The sequence below is a fragment of the Thermobia domestica genome, chromosome 2, assembly GCF_964235325.1.
Source record: "Thermobia domestica chromosome 2, izTheDome1.hap1.1, whole genome shotgun sequence".
NCBI lineage: Eukaryota > Metazoa > Arthropoda > Insecta > Zygentoma > Lepismatidae > Thermobia > Thermobia domestica.
The window spans coordinates 194,748,382-194,763,843 of record NC_137455.1 but is presented as its reverse complement, the minus strand read 5'-3'; the positions used below and the strand labels follow the sequence as shown (position 1 = coordinate 194,763,843).

General features: G+C 36.5%; 1 protein-coding gene across 1 annotated transcript in view; it reads left to right on the top strand.

The window, feature by feature from the left end:
* LOC145678345 (long-chain-fatty-acid--CoA ligase ACSBG2-like) overlaps window positions 1-15,462 on the top strand; it is a 173,901-nt gene that overhangs the window by 122,126 nt on the left and 36,313 nt on the right. Inside the window, exon 4 of the mRNA XM_081748383.1 lies at window positions 3,094-3,146. Coding sequence (XP_081604509.1) covers window positions 3,094-3,146 — 53 coding nt within the window. The remainder of the gene's footprint in view (window positions 1-3,093; window positions 3,147-15,462) is intronic.

The window sequence follows — 15,462 nt, the reverse complement described above, 5'->3', positions numbered from 1 at the left end:
CGGAGCATTTGGCCCAGACTTCCTGTTCATGGATGACAATGCCCGCACACACCGTGCACATCTTGTGTCCGAGTATCTGAAGAGAAGACATTACGCGTATTGCATGGCCTGCATATTCTCCGGACTTGAAACCTATCGAGCATGTGTGGGATGCTCTTGGGCGGCGAATAGCGCAGCGCAGTCCACCAGCACGCACGCACTCTCCCTGACCTGCAAACAGCTCTTCTCGAGGTGTGGCGCCACCTGCCGCAAGACTTGATTAACACTCTGATTTGCAGCATGGAGGCCAGATGTCGTGCCTGTATAGCTGTTCGTGGTGGTCACACGCCATATTGACTGCCTATGCCCTCGCACAATCCAGTTTCACCTGGTTGAGGTATCGTTGTGCTGAACTTTTTGGTCACTCTGTACATCCTAACTGTATTGTTCGTCTTCACTTGTATTGCATTGTGCTTCTGAACAGTCTGTTTGTTCATTATACTTGGTGCAATGTTCGTGTAGTTTTATTTTCTTACACTTTCTTCAAGTTGCTTAAGTTTTGTGGAGCAGTGTATATGAAACAATGGCCAAAAGATTTCTGAAGACGATCATGGTACCGATGGCTAAGAAATCGAATCCAAAGTAATGTGAGGATTATAGAATTATTAGTCTCATCTCACGCAGCAAAATTTTTTCTCCGAATTCTAAACAGGTTATGGAAGAACAAATGAAAAAGGTGGAACAGTTCGGGTTCAGGAGAGGTAAGGGCACAAAAAATGCAATTGGATTATTAAGGGTGATCAGTGAAAGGTTTGTTGAAAAAGAGGTGTATGTTTATTGATCTACAAAAGGCTTCTGACCACGTGAATTGGGAATTGTTGTTGGAAGTTCCAAAGGAGGTTGGGTTGGAATGGAAAAATCTAAGACTCATGAGAAACTTATATATGAACCAAAAAGTAAGTCTTAGAATAGGGAAGGAAATTAGGAGAGTGCAGTTGGAAGGGCAGTTCAACAAGGATGCTCTGTCGCCAACAATATTTAATCTTTCTAGAATACTGTAGTTAATGAAAAAGAGCCTACATAATGAAGGCATTTCAGTAGGAGGTAGAATGATTAGGTGTATATGGTTTGCAGATATGACTTGTAGTAGTATCTGAAGAGGGAATCAGTAAGATATTAGGAAACTTGAAGGGCTGTGAAGAATATGGTATGAAAGTGAGAAAAACAAGTGGCGATTTGGAACGAAGCGGTCGGTATCAAATATGAAAGTACGAAGGGAGAAAATATAACAATGTAGTCTTCAATACCTGGTTAGTATTATTAGTGATACAAAGTGTGAAGGTAAAATAACAGGGGTAGGAATGGCGAAAGAAGCCATTAGGAAGAAAATACTTTTGTGTGTGACCATGAATGAAGTTAAGAACTCACAAAATACTTTCATGTGGAGTATCGTACTGTATGGGTCAGAAACATGAACATTACTCCAAAATGATTAAAAACGATTATAAGCTTTCGAAGTGTGAATGAAGAATAGAGAGCATTAACTGTGTTGAGCGGAAAACGAATGAGAGGATGTTGGAAATGGTGGGGAAGAAAAAAAAATAAGAGGAAAAGAAACTGGGACATTGGCTAAGAAGGAACTGTTATCATGAGGGAGGTGCTAGAGGGTAAGGTGGCATGAAAGAGAGGGATGGGGCGAAGGAGACAATTAATGGATTATATAAAAACGTATATGAAGAAGAGATTAGCGGAAGGCCGTGGAGCATGGGAGCTTCTTAGTTGCGGCAAGTGACCTGCCAATGATGGCAGAATACCTATGATAGATTACGTATTTCAAATCCATATGTTAAACTAAGACTTACAACACATCAATTATTCAGTTACAAACTAAGCACGCTAAAATATCACAAATATCCGTAAACGTCCAAATTTTGGAGGCTTCTACAACAGGAATAACGCAAGTGAGGCGGACGTGTAATGAACAGGGAACGTACCTCAGTGCTGAATACTATGACCATGATATGATATATTTCTAAGAAGTAGGAACGAAATTAAAAGGGATTGTAAACAAAAAGGTGCTCAGATACGTAATGACATCTACGAGGGTTTTTAATAAATTTAAAGATCATGACATTTACAACAATTTGGTATCTTAATCCGTTCCGGAAATATGTAAAACAGATGGACATAGCTGAACTGGTTAAAATGACTTAGTGGTGGGAAGTTGTTTAAGAATGTTGCTATGGCCTGCTTCTTAACATTACAGCAATAGTTTTTGGTAGTTTTAAATACAATTTATCACAATTACGTAACTTGAAGCAAGCAATATTGTGAGCTTTGGTCAGTGTTTGCATCTCTGACTTGATATTGCTTCCGAGTTGTTGCAAGACATAAGGTCGGAATTGTTTTGGGTACTGGAAGTTTCCTGATTTTAATTCTGTCCATCACGAATAATTTCATTCTTGTATTTCCGGACCGTGATGGCTTAGTGGGAGCGCTATAAAATGTAAAAGATTAGAACTTACTTCCAACAATATTACAATGCGTGATGACATTTTGGACTATCCTGTATGTCCTTCGCATATTGTCTATGAAATTCAAAAAGTGGGGAGAAGGATAGTGGAAAGTTTTACGTATAGGAGGTTGAAATATTTTTCCGTGCCTTCTCTTTTTTAGGCAAGTGATTGCAATGTCTGGGAAGGTTCACCATACGAAAATTCCAGAAATGCTGCTTTAAATTTAGGTAGCTAAAGTATTCAAGGAAATACCTCACAGAGCATTTAAATAATAATTTATGAACTGATTTTCTGTACATAATGTTTCGCTCTTTTATTCAGTCTGAAAGCTAATTTCCTGGAACAGTGGCAGTCTCCCAACAATTTACTAAAGTGAAGAGGAAGTTTCCCAAAACTTCCGAGAGTAGACCCCGTAATAGAAAACATCAACCTGTTACAGTAAATTTTATTTGCTTATGTCAAGTTCATTGCACTTATCGGTCAGTCTGGATGAACAAACAAAATTTGCTGTGCGTGACAAATATGCCTTTAACTAATTTTGTTAACGTGAGTTTCCAATTTTACATTAAGAAAGTGTTAATTTTTTTTCTTTTTCTAGGGTTCAAGAAGCAGTTTCAGCGGAGAGCAAGATGCCTGTAGAAAGCTTGGACGGTAATGTTTACTTTCGCTCTTTTATTGCACTTCTGTGCTTGCTTTTATAATTTTACATTGTTTAAGTAGTCTCGTTCTTTGCTACAGACTAAAGAGGACTGAGAAATGCAAGTGAATGGTAAGAGAAATATCAGAATAGAAAGAATAGAAGCAACTAGAAAACAGAACCATAAAAGCTCAAATGGGCAAGATGTAGAATCAGGGTTCCTTTCATACCAGAGGTGAGTCTCTAGCAGGAAACATTGGTTGCCGTTTTGATATTCTTTGTAGATTAATAGACCCCTGGAAATCGAGGGGGTCGCGGTGGCTCAGTAGTTGTTTCCAATGATGCATGGGGACCTTGGTTCGATCCCAGCTCACGCCAAATGTGAGCTTTGTGTGGTCAAATACCGTATGCGTGAGTTTTCTAGGGGTTCTTGAATTTCCTCCCACTTTTTTCGTTCCACCATTTTATTCATTTTTCATCAGTCTCCTTTAACCTAGCCGGCATAACCATGGGACGTAAAACTTAGATTTCATTTCCTGGGAATCGAACTTAAGACCAGACAGTAAATATTTTACGTAATCTTGGATCTGCTTAGTCATGCTCCACTTTCAATAATACACGTTTTATTGAAGAAATAAATGTTCATGAAAGTGCTAAATAAGTAACAATCTCTACTATAATAATGTGGAATGTAAATTTCTATTGTATCGAAGAGAATATATCAAAAGGAGTTCGTAACCTTCTCGAACTGATTCTTGGATTTCGAACGATTTAATCGAATAGTCCAGTCCATCTAGAAATTTACGGGACTACATATGTAGTTGTCGAATATATTAAATATACACTGCTGAACAATGAAAAATGCAACACCAACGGTACAAGCTTCAAGTTGTTTAAGCCAGTGCATTTTTCGATTTCGCCTGGACGGCTTTCCATACATGAGGTGAAAGCAATACTACAAAAATAGACTATCAGAGATGTCCCCTGTGCGATGTGACACCATCGCGAGTCTTGTCGAGAGTCCAATAGCCACTTGCGTGTGGGATCCACTTGGGCAACCACAGAACAGCTGCGGCACTACGAGACTGAGGAGACCTTGGGATGTACTCCTGGGTATGGAGAACCATGAATTTTCGACACATTGCAAAGCTTATTAACTGTAGCTAGGGAACTATCTTCTGTGCTAAGCATTGTGCAATTATAAGAGTTCAATCGGTGCGCGAGATCAGGTGAACGCACTGAAGGAAGCGATTGAATAGTGTCCATCCAGGAAGTCGAAAGCATAGATACCAATGCGGTAGAGCGTTATCCTGCTGGAAAATTGCTTCATACAGAACCTGCAGTAAAGGGATTACAAATAGATCCAACAAGTCAATGTACCGACGGCTGGTTAGATGCCTGTTCATGTGTATTATATGCGAGCGGGAACGGCATCGAATGGCTTCATACCATAACGCCCGTGGCTAATGGACAATGTAGGTGTCGCCTAGGCTGTTGCCAAGATATCGCCTGACATGGATGCGCATGTATCCATAATTATGCTAGAAAGGTGGGTTGCCCTAGAAGGGATTGTCATAGCATTTGACTCAGCATAGTTCGCAGTTCTTTGTAGCTACTCACGCATATTATGTTAATTTCGAGTCGCAGCAATAGGTGTCGTGCAAATGTCAGTAGTCATTGCAGGTAGTAGAATTGTTAACAAGGCTGCACAACAAATTTGTGTGCCAGTTTCCGAAAAGTGGATATGCGTTCTGCCATAGCTATGTTTTCCAGAGATCTGGTATGACAGTCGTTGAAATCATGCACGTTGTTGTGTATTGAGTTTTTGGATCCTTGTATTCCATATTCGCATCACTGTTGCTACATTCTTTCTAATACTGACATTAATGTCCCGGAAGTATAATCTGCACTTGATATGCTACAATTCTTGCGCGATCAGAGACTGAAACCTCCTGGAATTGTTGCCCTACTATACAGTAAGATATTGTTTGACCGTCCACACACACTTGTCACAAAAGTCGGCCACTACTAAACTACAGCTCAGAAGCATGCTTCTAATTGCCGTTCTTAGGGTCGTTACTGGCGGATACGGTGCGTTTCGAAACCACACTACTGATCATTTTATTTTCCATAATCTACAGACTGGATATGTGGAGTCAGTCCAACGTCTTGGTGGTGCATTTTTAACGTCCAGCAGTGTACATTGCGCGATTAATTTGACACGCTGAACTTAGTGTTCGTAGTTCCTTCAAACACCTATTCAGTGATACTAATATTCACGGTTCAATTTTTTTTATTGCGTAGGCGCCACTTCTGAACACCCGGCGCTAAATCAGCTTCTCGTAGGTAAAAGAAAGAAAACTAACTTAACAGAAAATTAGACCTCAGACTCGTATTTCCAGTTGCCGTAGCGACCTGGCGCATGGATGGATATATATCTCAATATCAATATCAATCTCAATCTTAGTTTCACATCAATCTTAGTTTCCCTGGTTGTTTCTAACACTGTTTGACGAAGGGTCGTATAACTCATGGGATACTATCTTTTTCGGTTAAAATACCGTATATCCTATTTCATATGTTAAATAAATTGACAAGAGCAACGCAAGTAGGTACTATACCTTTGTACTCTTAAACAACGAAAGTGTAAGAGGAGATTTGATTCCTTGCTCATGAACATCTTAAAATTTTGTCTGGAAAATTGTGTAATCAGATTATTTAATAAATTTACAAAACAAATAAGTAGAAAGGATAATATTAAACATAGTAATGAATAACGAGTCTTGTTTTGTAGGTTATATTGAAACTGGGGATTAATGAAGAACTTATTACGACACATGCTATTAAATGTGCATTACTCGTAGAAAATGACAGTAAATACTACAAGCATATGCTACGACATTTAAAATATTTGCTTTTGCAGTTTCCTGGAACACATTAAAACAATAATACTTAGAATCACTCCACACTCCAGTTATAGAAAATAATCCTAAAACCTAGAATTGTTGAATTCACTAAATTTCATTGTATATACACTCGAACACCCCTAAACACACTTCACTCGTATATTACACTCAAAAACAATGAAAAGGTAGAAACTGTTTATTACGCTCTTTTTTAAATCAATATTCCTTACTTAAAGAAAAGACATTTTAGGAACTGTCAATTTTTGTGCAATTAAAGAATACCTTCTGAAATACGTACTTTTCTTGCGAAACGTTCTGTTTCAAAACGACTAAGCCCTTGTAAAAAGGGGGTATAAAAGCAAAACCTGCTAAATCCATTTTCGAATTTTATCTGGGAACGAAGAAAGTGACTCATGTTTTCAAATTTTTTTTTGGTTGATTTCATCAGGGGTGCCCACAAGGGGGGGCTATGACGCAAACTGCGTCATTGAAATATTTGGGGGGGGGGTAAAAATCTATATAAATATGTTTGAGAGGGTGTAAAAATTAATCGAAAAGATTTTTTTTCATGGAAGAACACCTACGGGTAGGCAATTGAGGGGGGTGCGTCATGGACATGAGGGGAGGTGGGCACCACTGATTTCATCATTTGTATTTAGTGAACACCAAACAAACAAACAAACAAACGGAAAATTGAAAAATGGATTTAGCAAGTTTTGCTTCTATATCCCTGAATTAAAAGTATGCTGGAATTGTGCTCCAATAGGTCAATTTTTTGGACCATTTTCCGTGGCAAAAACAATTCTTATAGCTTTCTGAACTTCACGGGAACTCAACCAATACGTACTCACGCAACGGCAAGTATTATATGGCACCACTTTTTTTTCTTCTATGAAACAGTAATACATACAATAATTTTAAATTTTCAAATGAAACTAGATATATACATTAATGGGTCACTTCAAAAAAAGGGGGGCAATCGCCGCCCATGTGACTATACTGATTTTTAGTTCCTAAAACTAATGAAAACTAATTGAAAATGTACATGGAAAAGAAGTGGAATATCTCTAGTTTCACAAACAGAAATGTAGAGAGAGGCTTCAATTTAGCAAACAATTCCACCACACTACTTCGCTGAAGTATACATACAATGTTTTAGAAAACATTCCTCGAGATGAATCGTGATGTACTGGGGTTAAAATGGAATTAGACATATTTTAACAAAATGTAATATAGTTACTTGTAAAAAGTCTTTCCGTGAATTATACAGTTCACCAGGAGATATTCTACAGTTTATAAAACTAATTTTAACTAGTAGGCTTTGAGGTCTAAAGGAAGATACACATCTAAGCAGTCTCGTGTTCGATCCCTGTGAATTCTTGGTGTGTCCACTTGGTACATGAGGATTCTTGTATTATTAGATTTTATAACTCGTTAAAACTATTTTACAGAAACTTTTGAGAATAAACTGTTATGGCTATCTACGAAGATATACATGAATAGTAAGATTCTTAATAATTCGCCTGTCAATCATTTGTAATTGAATATGTATGCATGTTGAATTAGGAAAGGGTGTACCTGTAATTGAATATGTATGCATGTTGAATTAGGAAAGGGTGTACCGTGACCTTCAGAAATGGGTGGGTGGGTATTGTATTCGATAACATTAGCGCTCTGATGTAAACACTAACTTACAATGTCCCTGCCCGACAGCGATACATAAAAAGAGAACAATCCAATAACTCAACAAAGATATTAACGATACGCTTGCGCGTCTTGCACTCTTTTTCCTTTATATCTAGTGCAAAAGGCAGTTCTGTTCTGAGCTTCTCAAAGTGCAGAAGGTAGTTTGTTGGTCTGGAGATTTGTGCGTGATTTGTCTGTTCCAAAGTTCAATAATAGGTGTATAGTGAAGGACATGATTCACAACACTGATGCTTAGCTACTCATGTCACGCTAGACATATAATCAATTTTGGGTGCCTGCATGGCGGATGATAGGAACAATGATTTACTAATTCGTCCTCGGTGGAATTCTTATTTTCCATACATTTCAATTCAGAGAACAAGGGATATTTGTCATGGACGACACTGTGAGTATATCAACGAGTTCAGCACTGTCATTTTATATTTTAGATTTTATACAGCCTATTGTATTTTAAAAGGAAACCAAAAATCAGCTTAAATAATCACATTAAGTAGATGCTGTGACAAGTAGGTAGGTTTTCTTTTCCTTTTTTTAAAATTTAAAAAATAAATAAACTAGCTTAAGTGGAGAAAATTTGAAATATATATATATATATATATATATATATATATATATATATATATATATATATATATATATATATATATATATATATATATATATATATATATATATATATATATATATATATATATATATATATATATATATATATATATATATATATAACTCACTTGTGGCTCATTACTCACTGGAAAGTTTCAATTTCACTGAAGACCTGAAAATCCCTCACCCGGAAGTAGTTGCTCAGTCTATTTTTTTAAAGCGTCCGCCAAATTTATGTAAGTGAATAACTTGTAAATATGATTTTTTTGGCGCTACCCTTTATTTTATATTTTACTACAGTGATTTTAATATTTTAAACCCATTTTTCAAAAAGGGAAATTAATACTCAAATACATGATATAGGTATATTTAGTATTTTAAAATATACATATGGTGACAATTACATTGTTTTTTTATTATTTATATACCGATATGTATAAACAAACACTATCGAACAACATTTACTGAATACTACCAATGGTGACATCATTACTGGTGTATTTAAATTTTGTTATATCAATAAAATCAGGAGTCCTTCTACCATATATCAGACTATGTAACAATATATTCTAATAACGTAAAATACCAATACATACATTTCACATATGTTGAACGTGTTTTACGTACAGCAATATAAACAACCCGTTTTATGTAAGTCCTAGAGTTGAAGTCCATAGCATTCGTAAACGTATCCCATGAATTGGTACAAAAGCTGAACTCTTACAAGGCTAAAGCTTAATAAAAAGTTTTATAAAGTATTAGAAATCCTACAACTTTAAGTAAACCACATCAAAGGCAATTTTGGGAACCTCGTCCATATCTTTTTCCTCCATAAAAAAACAGTACCAATCTAGATTAATTTACACTTAAAAAAAAAAAAAAAAATAGTAACAGTTTTAAATACATCTGCTTTTAGTATCTCACAACAATTACAAAATAACCTTCCAAGCTTTTTTGTACAAATCTGACAATGACATCTGTTAATGTCTTGAAGAGTGTCACTCAATCGACATCATGGCGACTCCATTGAGGCGCTCCTGGCACATGGTAGATCACAAATAATTTTTAATTAATTTTAAGTTTGAGAGGCTCCTTTTGCCTGAAGCCATGCTGACAGTCAGGGCAATTCAAATTGCTGTCGATACATGAGGGGAAATTTTCAGTCAGTTTGTTACTCAAGTATTTGAATACTCCAAGGGGGGCTTTTAGCATTTTTATCTGTTAGTACAGCGTTACCCAACCGGTGTGCCGCGGCACACTGGTGTGCCGTGAATGGGTCGCTGGTGTGCTGCGAGGAATCGAAACAAAATTATTAATTTTATAGCAATCAAATTGTAAAACGTAGGGAAAAATGTACATTTGTATTTAACATTACTATGAAACTCTACTATGAACCTACAAATTTAAGTTACATGCCGGTTACTGTTCTGTACATTTCTAATGTTGAAAAAAGTATGTGTTATCATTGTTATGACCATTATTGCTTTATTGTTGCAGACTATTTCGTAACTTGAAAATTTAAAATATCATTCAATCCTTCCGACAAATTACCTACATTTGTGTTTTAAAAGTAAGAGATTTGTTTGTTCGTTCGTTATTTAGTGATCTTCCTTCTTTGTAAAAGGTTGGACACAGTTTTTAAAAAGAAAGCGTAGTTTTAAAAAACCTGAGTCCAAAATTTTTGTAATTGGTTTCTATTTTAAAATTAGAATGAAAAATAAGCAAAATGATTTACCACTGGGGAAAACCCAGTGATAGTGCTTTCTTTGTAAAAAGATGATCAATAATCACAGAAAAAATACCACTGTGTTTTATATTTACAAATATCATCATCTATAAGTGTGCCGCGAGAATCTAAGTAACACCTGTAGTGTGCCGCTAGTTGAAAAAGGTTGGGAAACGCTGTGTTAGTAGGATGAGTAAAACAAGTAGTTCCTGTTGAGTACTATGAAATCCTCTTCTTCCGTGTGGGATGGGAAAAAATGATGTAATTGACGCTATTTTACTAGAATATAAACCAAAAAGGTAAGTATAAAACTTTATAAATTTACTTTTTGACGCTCGTTTTGGTGCCCCAGGCAGTTGCCCAACCCTTGGTGTGCCCCTGGATTCCCTGGTGACCTCCCTAATTATGTCAAGATTGATTATAGTTGGAACACTTACGGAACGCAGATTCCAACAAGGTAATATTTGTACAATGGCTCCTTATTCGTAGAAAAAAAAATGTAATTTGTCAAAAAACTCAAACTTAGCCAAGCCCCCCCCCTCTACCTAAAGCAACAAGTACACCTACACGGTATTGTTGTGGGGTACTTCATTGCTTCACATACCAATTTTTTTAAGTGTGTACCCCAAGGGGGGAATGGCCACTAGAAAACCTGATGAAAAAAAAAAAAAAACTTCACTCCTTGTCGTGGTTTACCCTTATACATAAAATGCAAATGCGGAAAGTTTTATCTTTGAGGAACACATTGATACCAAAATTATTCTCCTAGCTTAATTAGGGGCTAAGCTATTGAAGTTTAAAGCCTCGACGCAGCAGTTGCGTCAATTTGAGTTTTAAGAAAATATTTTCAGTTAGTCTATACAATGTCTAGCTACATTGTTACGCTTGTAGTTGGAAAAAGTTTATTCGGGCTGGCCCGTGGGCCACTATTTGACAGTTTTTTGAAGGTAAAAAGTATCAATGTTTAGATAGTCTTTAGTAGTAATTACGCAAAATAAGCGAAAACCTGAGAAATGTACCAAAAAAAAAAAAAAAAAAAAAAGCAGAATATGTATGCTACATGTCAAGTAAAAAGCCCCAATTGAAGCCGGAAATCGGAAAAGCGTAATTTTAACTGTACAAGTAAAATAGAATGTTAATTAAAATATGAGACTGCTAATGAGATTACTTTCTTCAGAAGTTAGTCCCATCGGAGAAAGTTCCAGCCAGTGTTAATTGCAACTCAGTGTAGTACCTAGGTAAATCTGAAGTTACTTTCCTGCGCGAATTGTAGAGAGAACTTAGTGATTTTTTTTTTTTTTTTTTTAATTTGTGCATACTCCGGAATAGCCTGACTTAATTTTCAGATTTTATCCCTGAATGCTATATATATATATATATATATATATATATATATATATATATATATATATATATATATATATATATATATATATATATATATATATATATATATATATATATCGAAAGTAATTATGATTAAAATACTGTACTGTAGTGTTCCCATCAAAACAGGATTAACTACTGAACACCGAAAAAATAATTTTTGCACGAAATGTCCAACTAGCGTGCAAAAATTCATAGTTCCTATTCAGTACTATGAAATTCTCTTCTTTCATGGTGGGATGAAAAAAAAAATGATTGTAATTGGCTGAAAAATGTTCTGCAAATATAACAGGTGACAGTAGTACATTGTATTCTAGATGAGAAATACAGTACTGGTATCTATATTCCTCTTTCTGTACCCATTGATCTTCCGTATATTCCCTAATCCGGTAATTCCCTAATTATCTAATTTTGGCAAAGATACTGTCAAAATATATTACACATGCATTCGGTAATAGCCAATCAAATGTGTGCCTACGGAAGACGCACTGAGTTTTCGACAACTTTAATCTGTTGCAAATGGGAACGACAGCGCCCTGTTTATCGTGCTTTTCCATAGTTTTATCTCACCCGGTAAGAAATGCACATATTATTCTGTTACATGGAACTGTAGAGCACATTTTAGTAATTAAATTTTAGTGATAACTGTAAGGTACGAAGAATAAATCAATAAAATGTAGTGGTCGGACAATGACTTATGAAATATTCTTTGTTAACTAGTGTTCGACCACAGGGTGGTCGAGCACTGAAAAATTGTAGAAATATCAATAACGACTAACTTTCGATTCATCTGCATGAAATGAGTACCTAGTTACCAATTCTGAAGTTATAATGGAATACGAAAACATTTACTAGTGTTCGACCACTACTTTTCGTAATACATTTGTACTGGTCTAAGATTAGCTTTTTTTTTCTCAGTGTCCAACCATGCTTTGCGTTTGTATTTTCTCGCAGAATTTCTTGATTCAAACACTAATTCAGTGATCAATTTACATTTGTATAATCATCTGCTGAGTCTTACCGTTAATACATGAATATTCACCAAATGGCCGTGGCTCAGTGGTAATGGTGAAGAGGCAATCCACTGAGGGTTCGAATCCCTCTCAAGAGCAAGGTTATTTTTAATTGTCCTTGATATTTCTGTGTTCGTGTCCCTGTCAGGATTGGATTACCTCCAATTGGCTCGAGGAGCACTCAGGCTTAATGTCTCGGCTGAGACGAACTTTGAAAAAACAGTAAAGCGTTCGCTTAGCATTCGGAAGGTCCTCGGTTCGATCCCAGCGGTCGACCATCTTGACAGTTCTTTCGGGTTTTTCCTCAGTCACACCAGGCAAATGCTGGGATGGTATCTTCAAAATAGGCCCTGGCCGTCTAACTTCCAACATCCTCTCCCCCACCCTATCCCGGTCGGAATCGTAGATGCCTAAAGGCCATAAAATAAATTCAAATTCAAGTAACTGAATATTCATGTAGTTTCCCAACATTTTCAGGGAAAATTAACGGCACTGTTAGAATATGACATCGTGGTGGAATGCATTCAATATTGTTAGCGGAATAGCTACTATCAGCTTACGTCTGGAATACATCTGTTTTCCTTGCATGTCCTTAAGAATTTTTATTTCTTTCAGAGATAATGAGTGAGCAGGCCTAAGCTTAAACTGCCAGCTTATTCGAACGAGGATCTACAAAAAGCTCTGGAGGCTTGTTGAAAAAAAAAAAAGCGCTCCATACGAAAGGCATCAGTAATCTATGGAATTCCTCGGGTAACGCTGATGGATAAATTTCATGGTCACAGTCCCAAAAAACGAAAAATAGATCCAGAACCATACCTAACACAGAAAGAAGGATTAGCAAACTGGCTCCTTAATGTGAGCAAAAGGGCTTTCTACAGAAGAAATACAATCTTCTGAACAGTGTTAAAAAATTGTCGATTCAGAAAAACTCAAAACGCCGTTCAAAGACAATCAAGCTGGTGAAACCTGGCACTACACTTAATTACTTGAGGAGACACCCACACATTGTGTCCCTAAACTTTGAACAAGGCGCGTTACGCTCTAACCGAGGAAAACATTCGCTTGTGGTTTTTTAAGACCTTGAGAAATACTTGAAACAAACGGGACAATCTGATGTTCTAAATGATTCTGAGCGAATATTTAATGCTGAGTAATCCAGCTTTCAACTGTGTTACAAATCAGGAAAGGCGTTGGAGTCCAAAGCGTGGAAAAATATGTACGAGGTGAAGGGCAACGAGAAAGAAACATTAACACTGATTTGCACTTTTTCCGCAGCAGGAGAAATTGTATCCCCGATGGTCGTATATCTGTATGTAAGACATCTTCAAAAGGACGTCATCAGTGCAGTTTCTTCATAGATTTTCATAGGGAGGTCAGGTCAGATAGCGGCTGGATGGGATGTGAAACACTACGAATGGATAGCAAAGGGCTTCCTAAAATGGGTGAATAATCCCTCTATTAAGAAACCAGTCCTTCTGCTAATCAACGGCCACAAGACTCACTTGGCAATGGAAGTCAGCGAATTTTGTTCCAGCCATGCTATAGTACTCTACTGCCTTCCACCAAACAGCACACACATTCTTCAATCCTGCGACGTATCAGTGTTCAAATCGGTTTCGAGAGTTCTACATGGAAACTGAGTAAAATGTTACACGTGGCATTTCTGCACCACTAATTAAAAGAGTGATATACAAGGTAACAACACAATTAGTAATTAAAAACGAATTTAGAAGATGGGGTTTATACCCTTTCAACGCAGGGAAGACGAAGTATGTTTGGTGCTGCATTCCACTGAACCTTAAATGAATTTGGTGGTCCCTTTCTTGACAAAACTATCACATAATTAATCTCAGCGACTACTGTGCGAAACTGCGAAGTCATACCTGAAAAACTAGTGATGTAACATCTACAGATGCTATTAGTTTGGTCAAGTTATGCTTTAGCCTTCATACTGTAATTAAAAACACATTAACCGAGTAGTGGTCGATGACTAAACAGTAGGCGGTCGAACATTAACGAAAAATGGTCGAACACTAAAAAAAATCAGTTACTGGTGTTTCTCCGACAAATATTACATAAATGGAATAAGTTCTCAGTTTTTGATAAAGTATAGATAAAATATAGTTTTAGGAACACGTGTGAGCTACTTGCATCCTCCTCAGTTGTTCCACTGAGTGAAAAACGATTAAGGACCATAAGAAAATGAGTTAGGTGGTCGAGGACTGGCACATTTACCCTATATATTTTAGCAATAGGAAGATCTTTTATTATTATTATTATTATTATTATTATTATTATTATTATTATTATTAACTTGGCTTCAACGGATTCTGCCACTAAAGCTTGAGTGAATACTCCACCATGCTTCACTTTCTTGCTTGAGAATACAGTTGTATTATAGAAACACGCAAAGTTGTGCAATTCATACCGAAACGCTTGGTCTGCCAAATCATGAAATTCTGGAATTCAACAAGCATTGTAACTGTTGATGTGTGTTAACCAAATATTCATCGCTAGCATAACGGCAGAAAAAAAATATACGAATTATGGAACATTTCACAGTTCGGTGCTGTTGCTCCTCGCCATGTAAAGTTACCCTTTCCAGGTAGAAATTAGATTTTTCCATTTGCAATAAGCGTACTTCAAAATACATGATAACGCAACACATTAATATTGAAATGGTTTGTGTAAACTGCGAGTTAATCTTATATTTAGGATTAAGCATAGGAAGAAAATCACGTGACACTTCGTTATGACTTTTTGTCACGACAGACGCGTGCGTCTCAACTTAGCCACCTGTTTCCCGTTCTCTCGTGCGCTGGCAATGAACTACCAAAGCTTTCAGTACCAGACAGGAACAGATGTTATTTAATTTGTTTATACAGGTCCCTTCAAATAACTTTGATATTTTGACCAATGATAGCTAGCCACGACTTCCAATTTTTGAAGCACCATATTGTATTAATCTATAGTTATTTGAATTTAT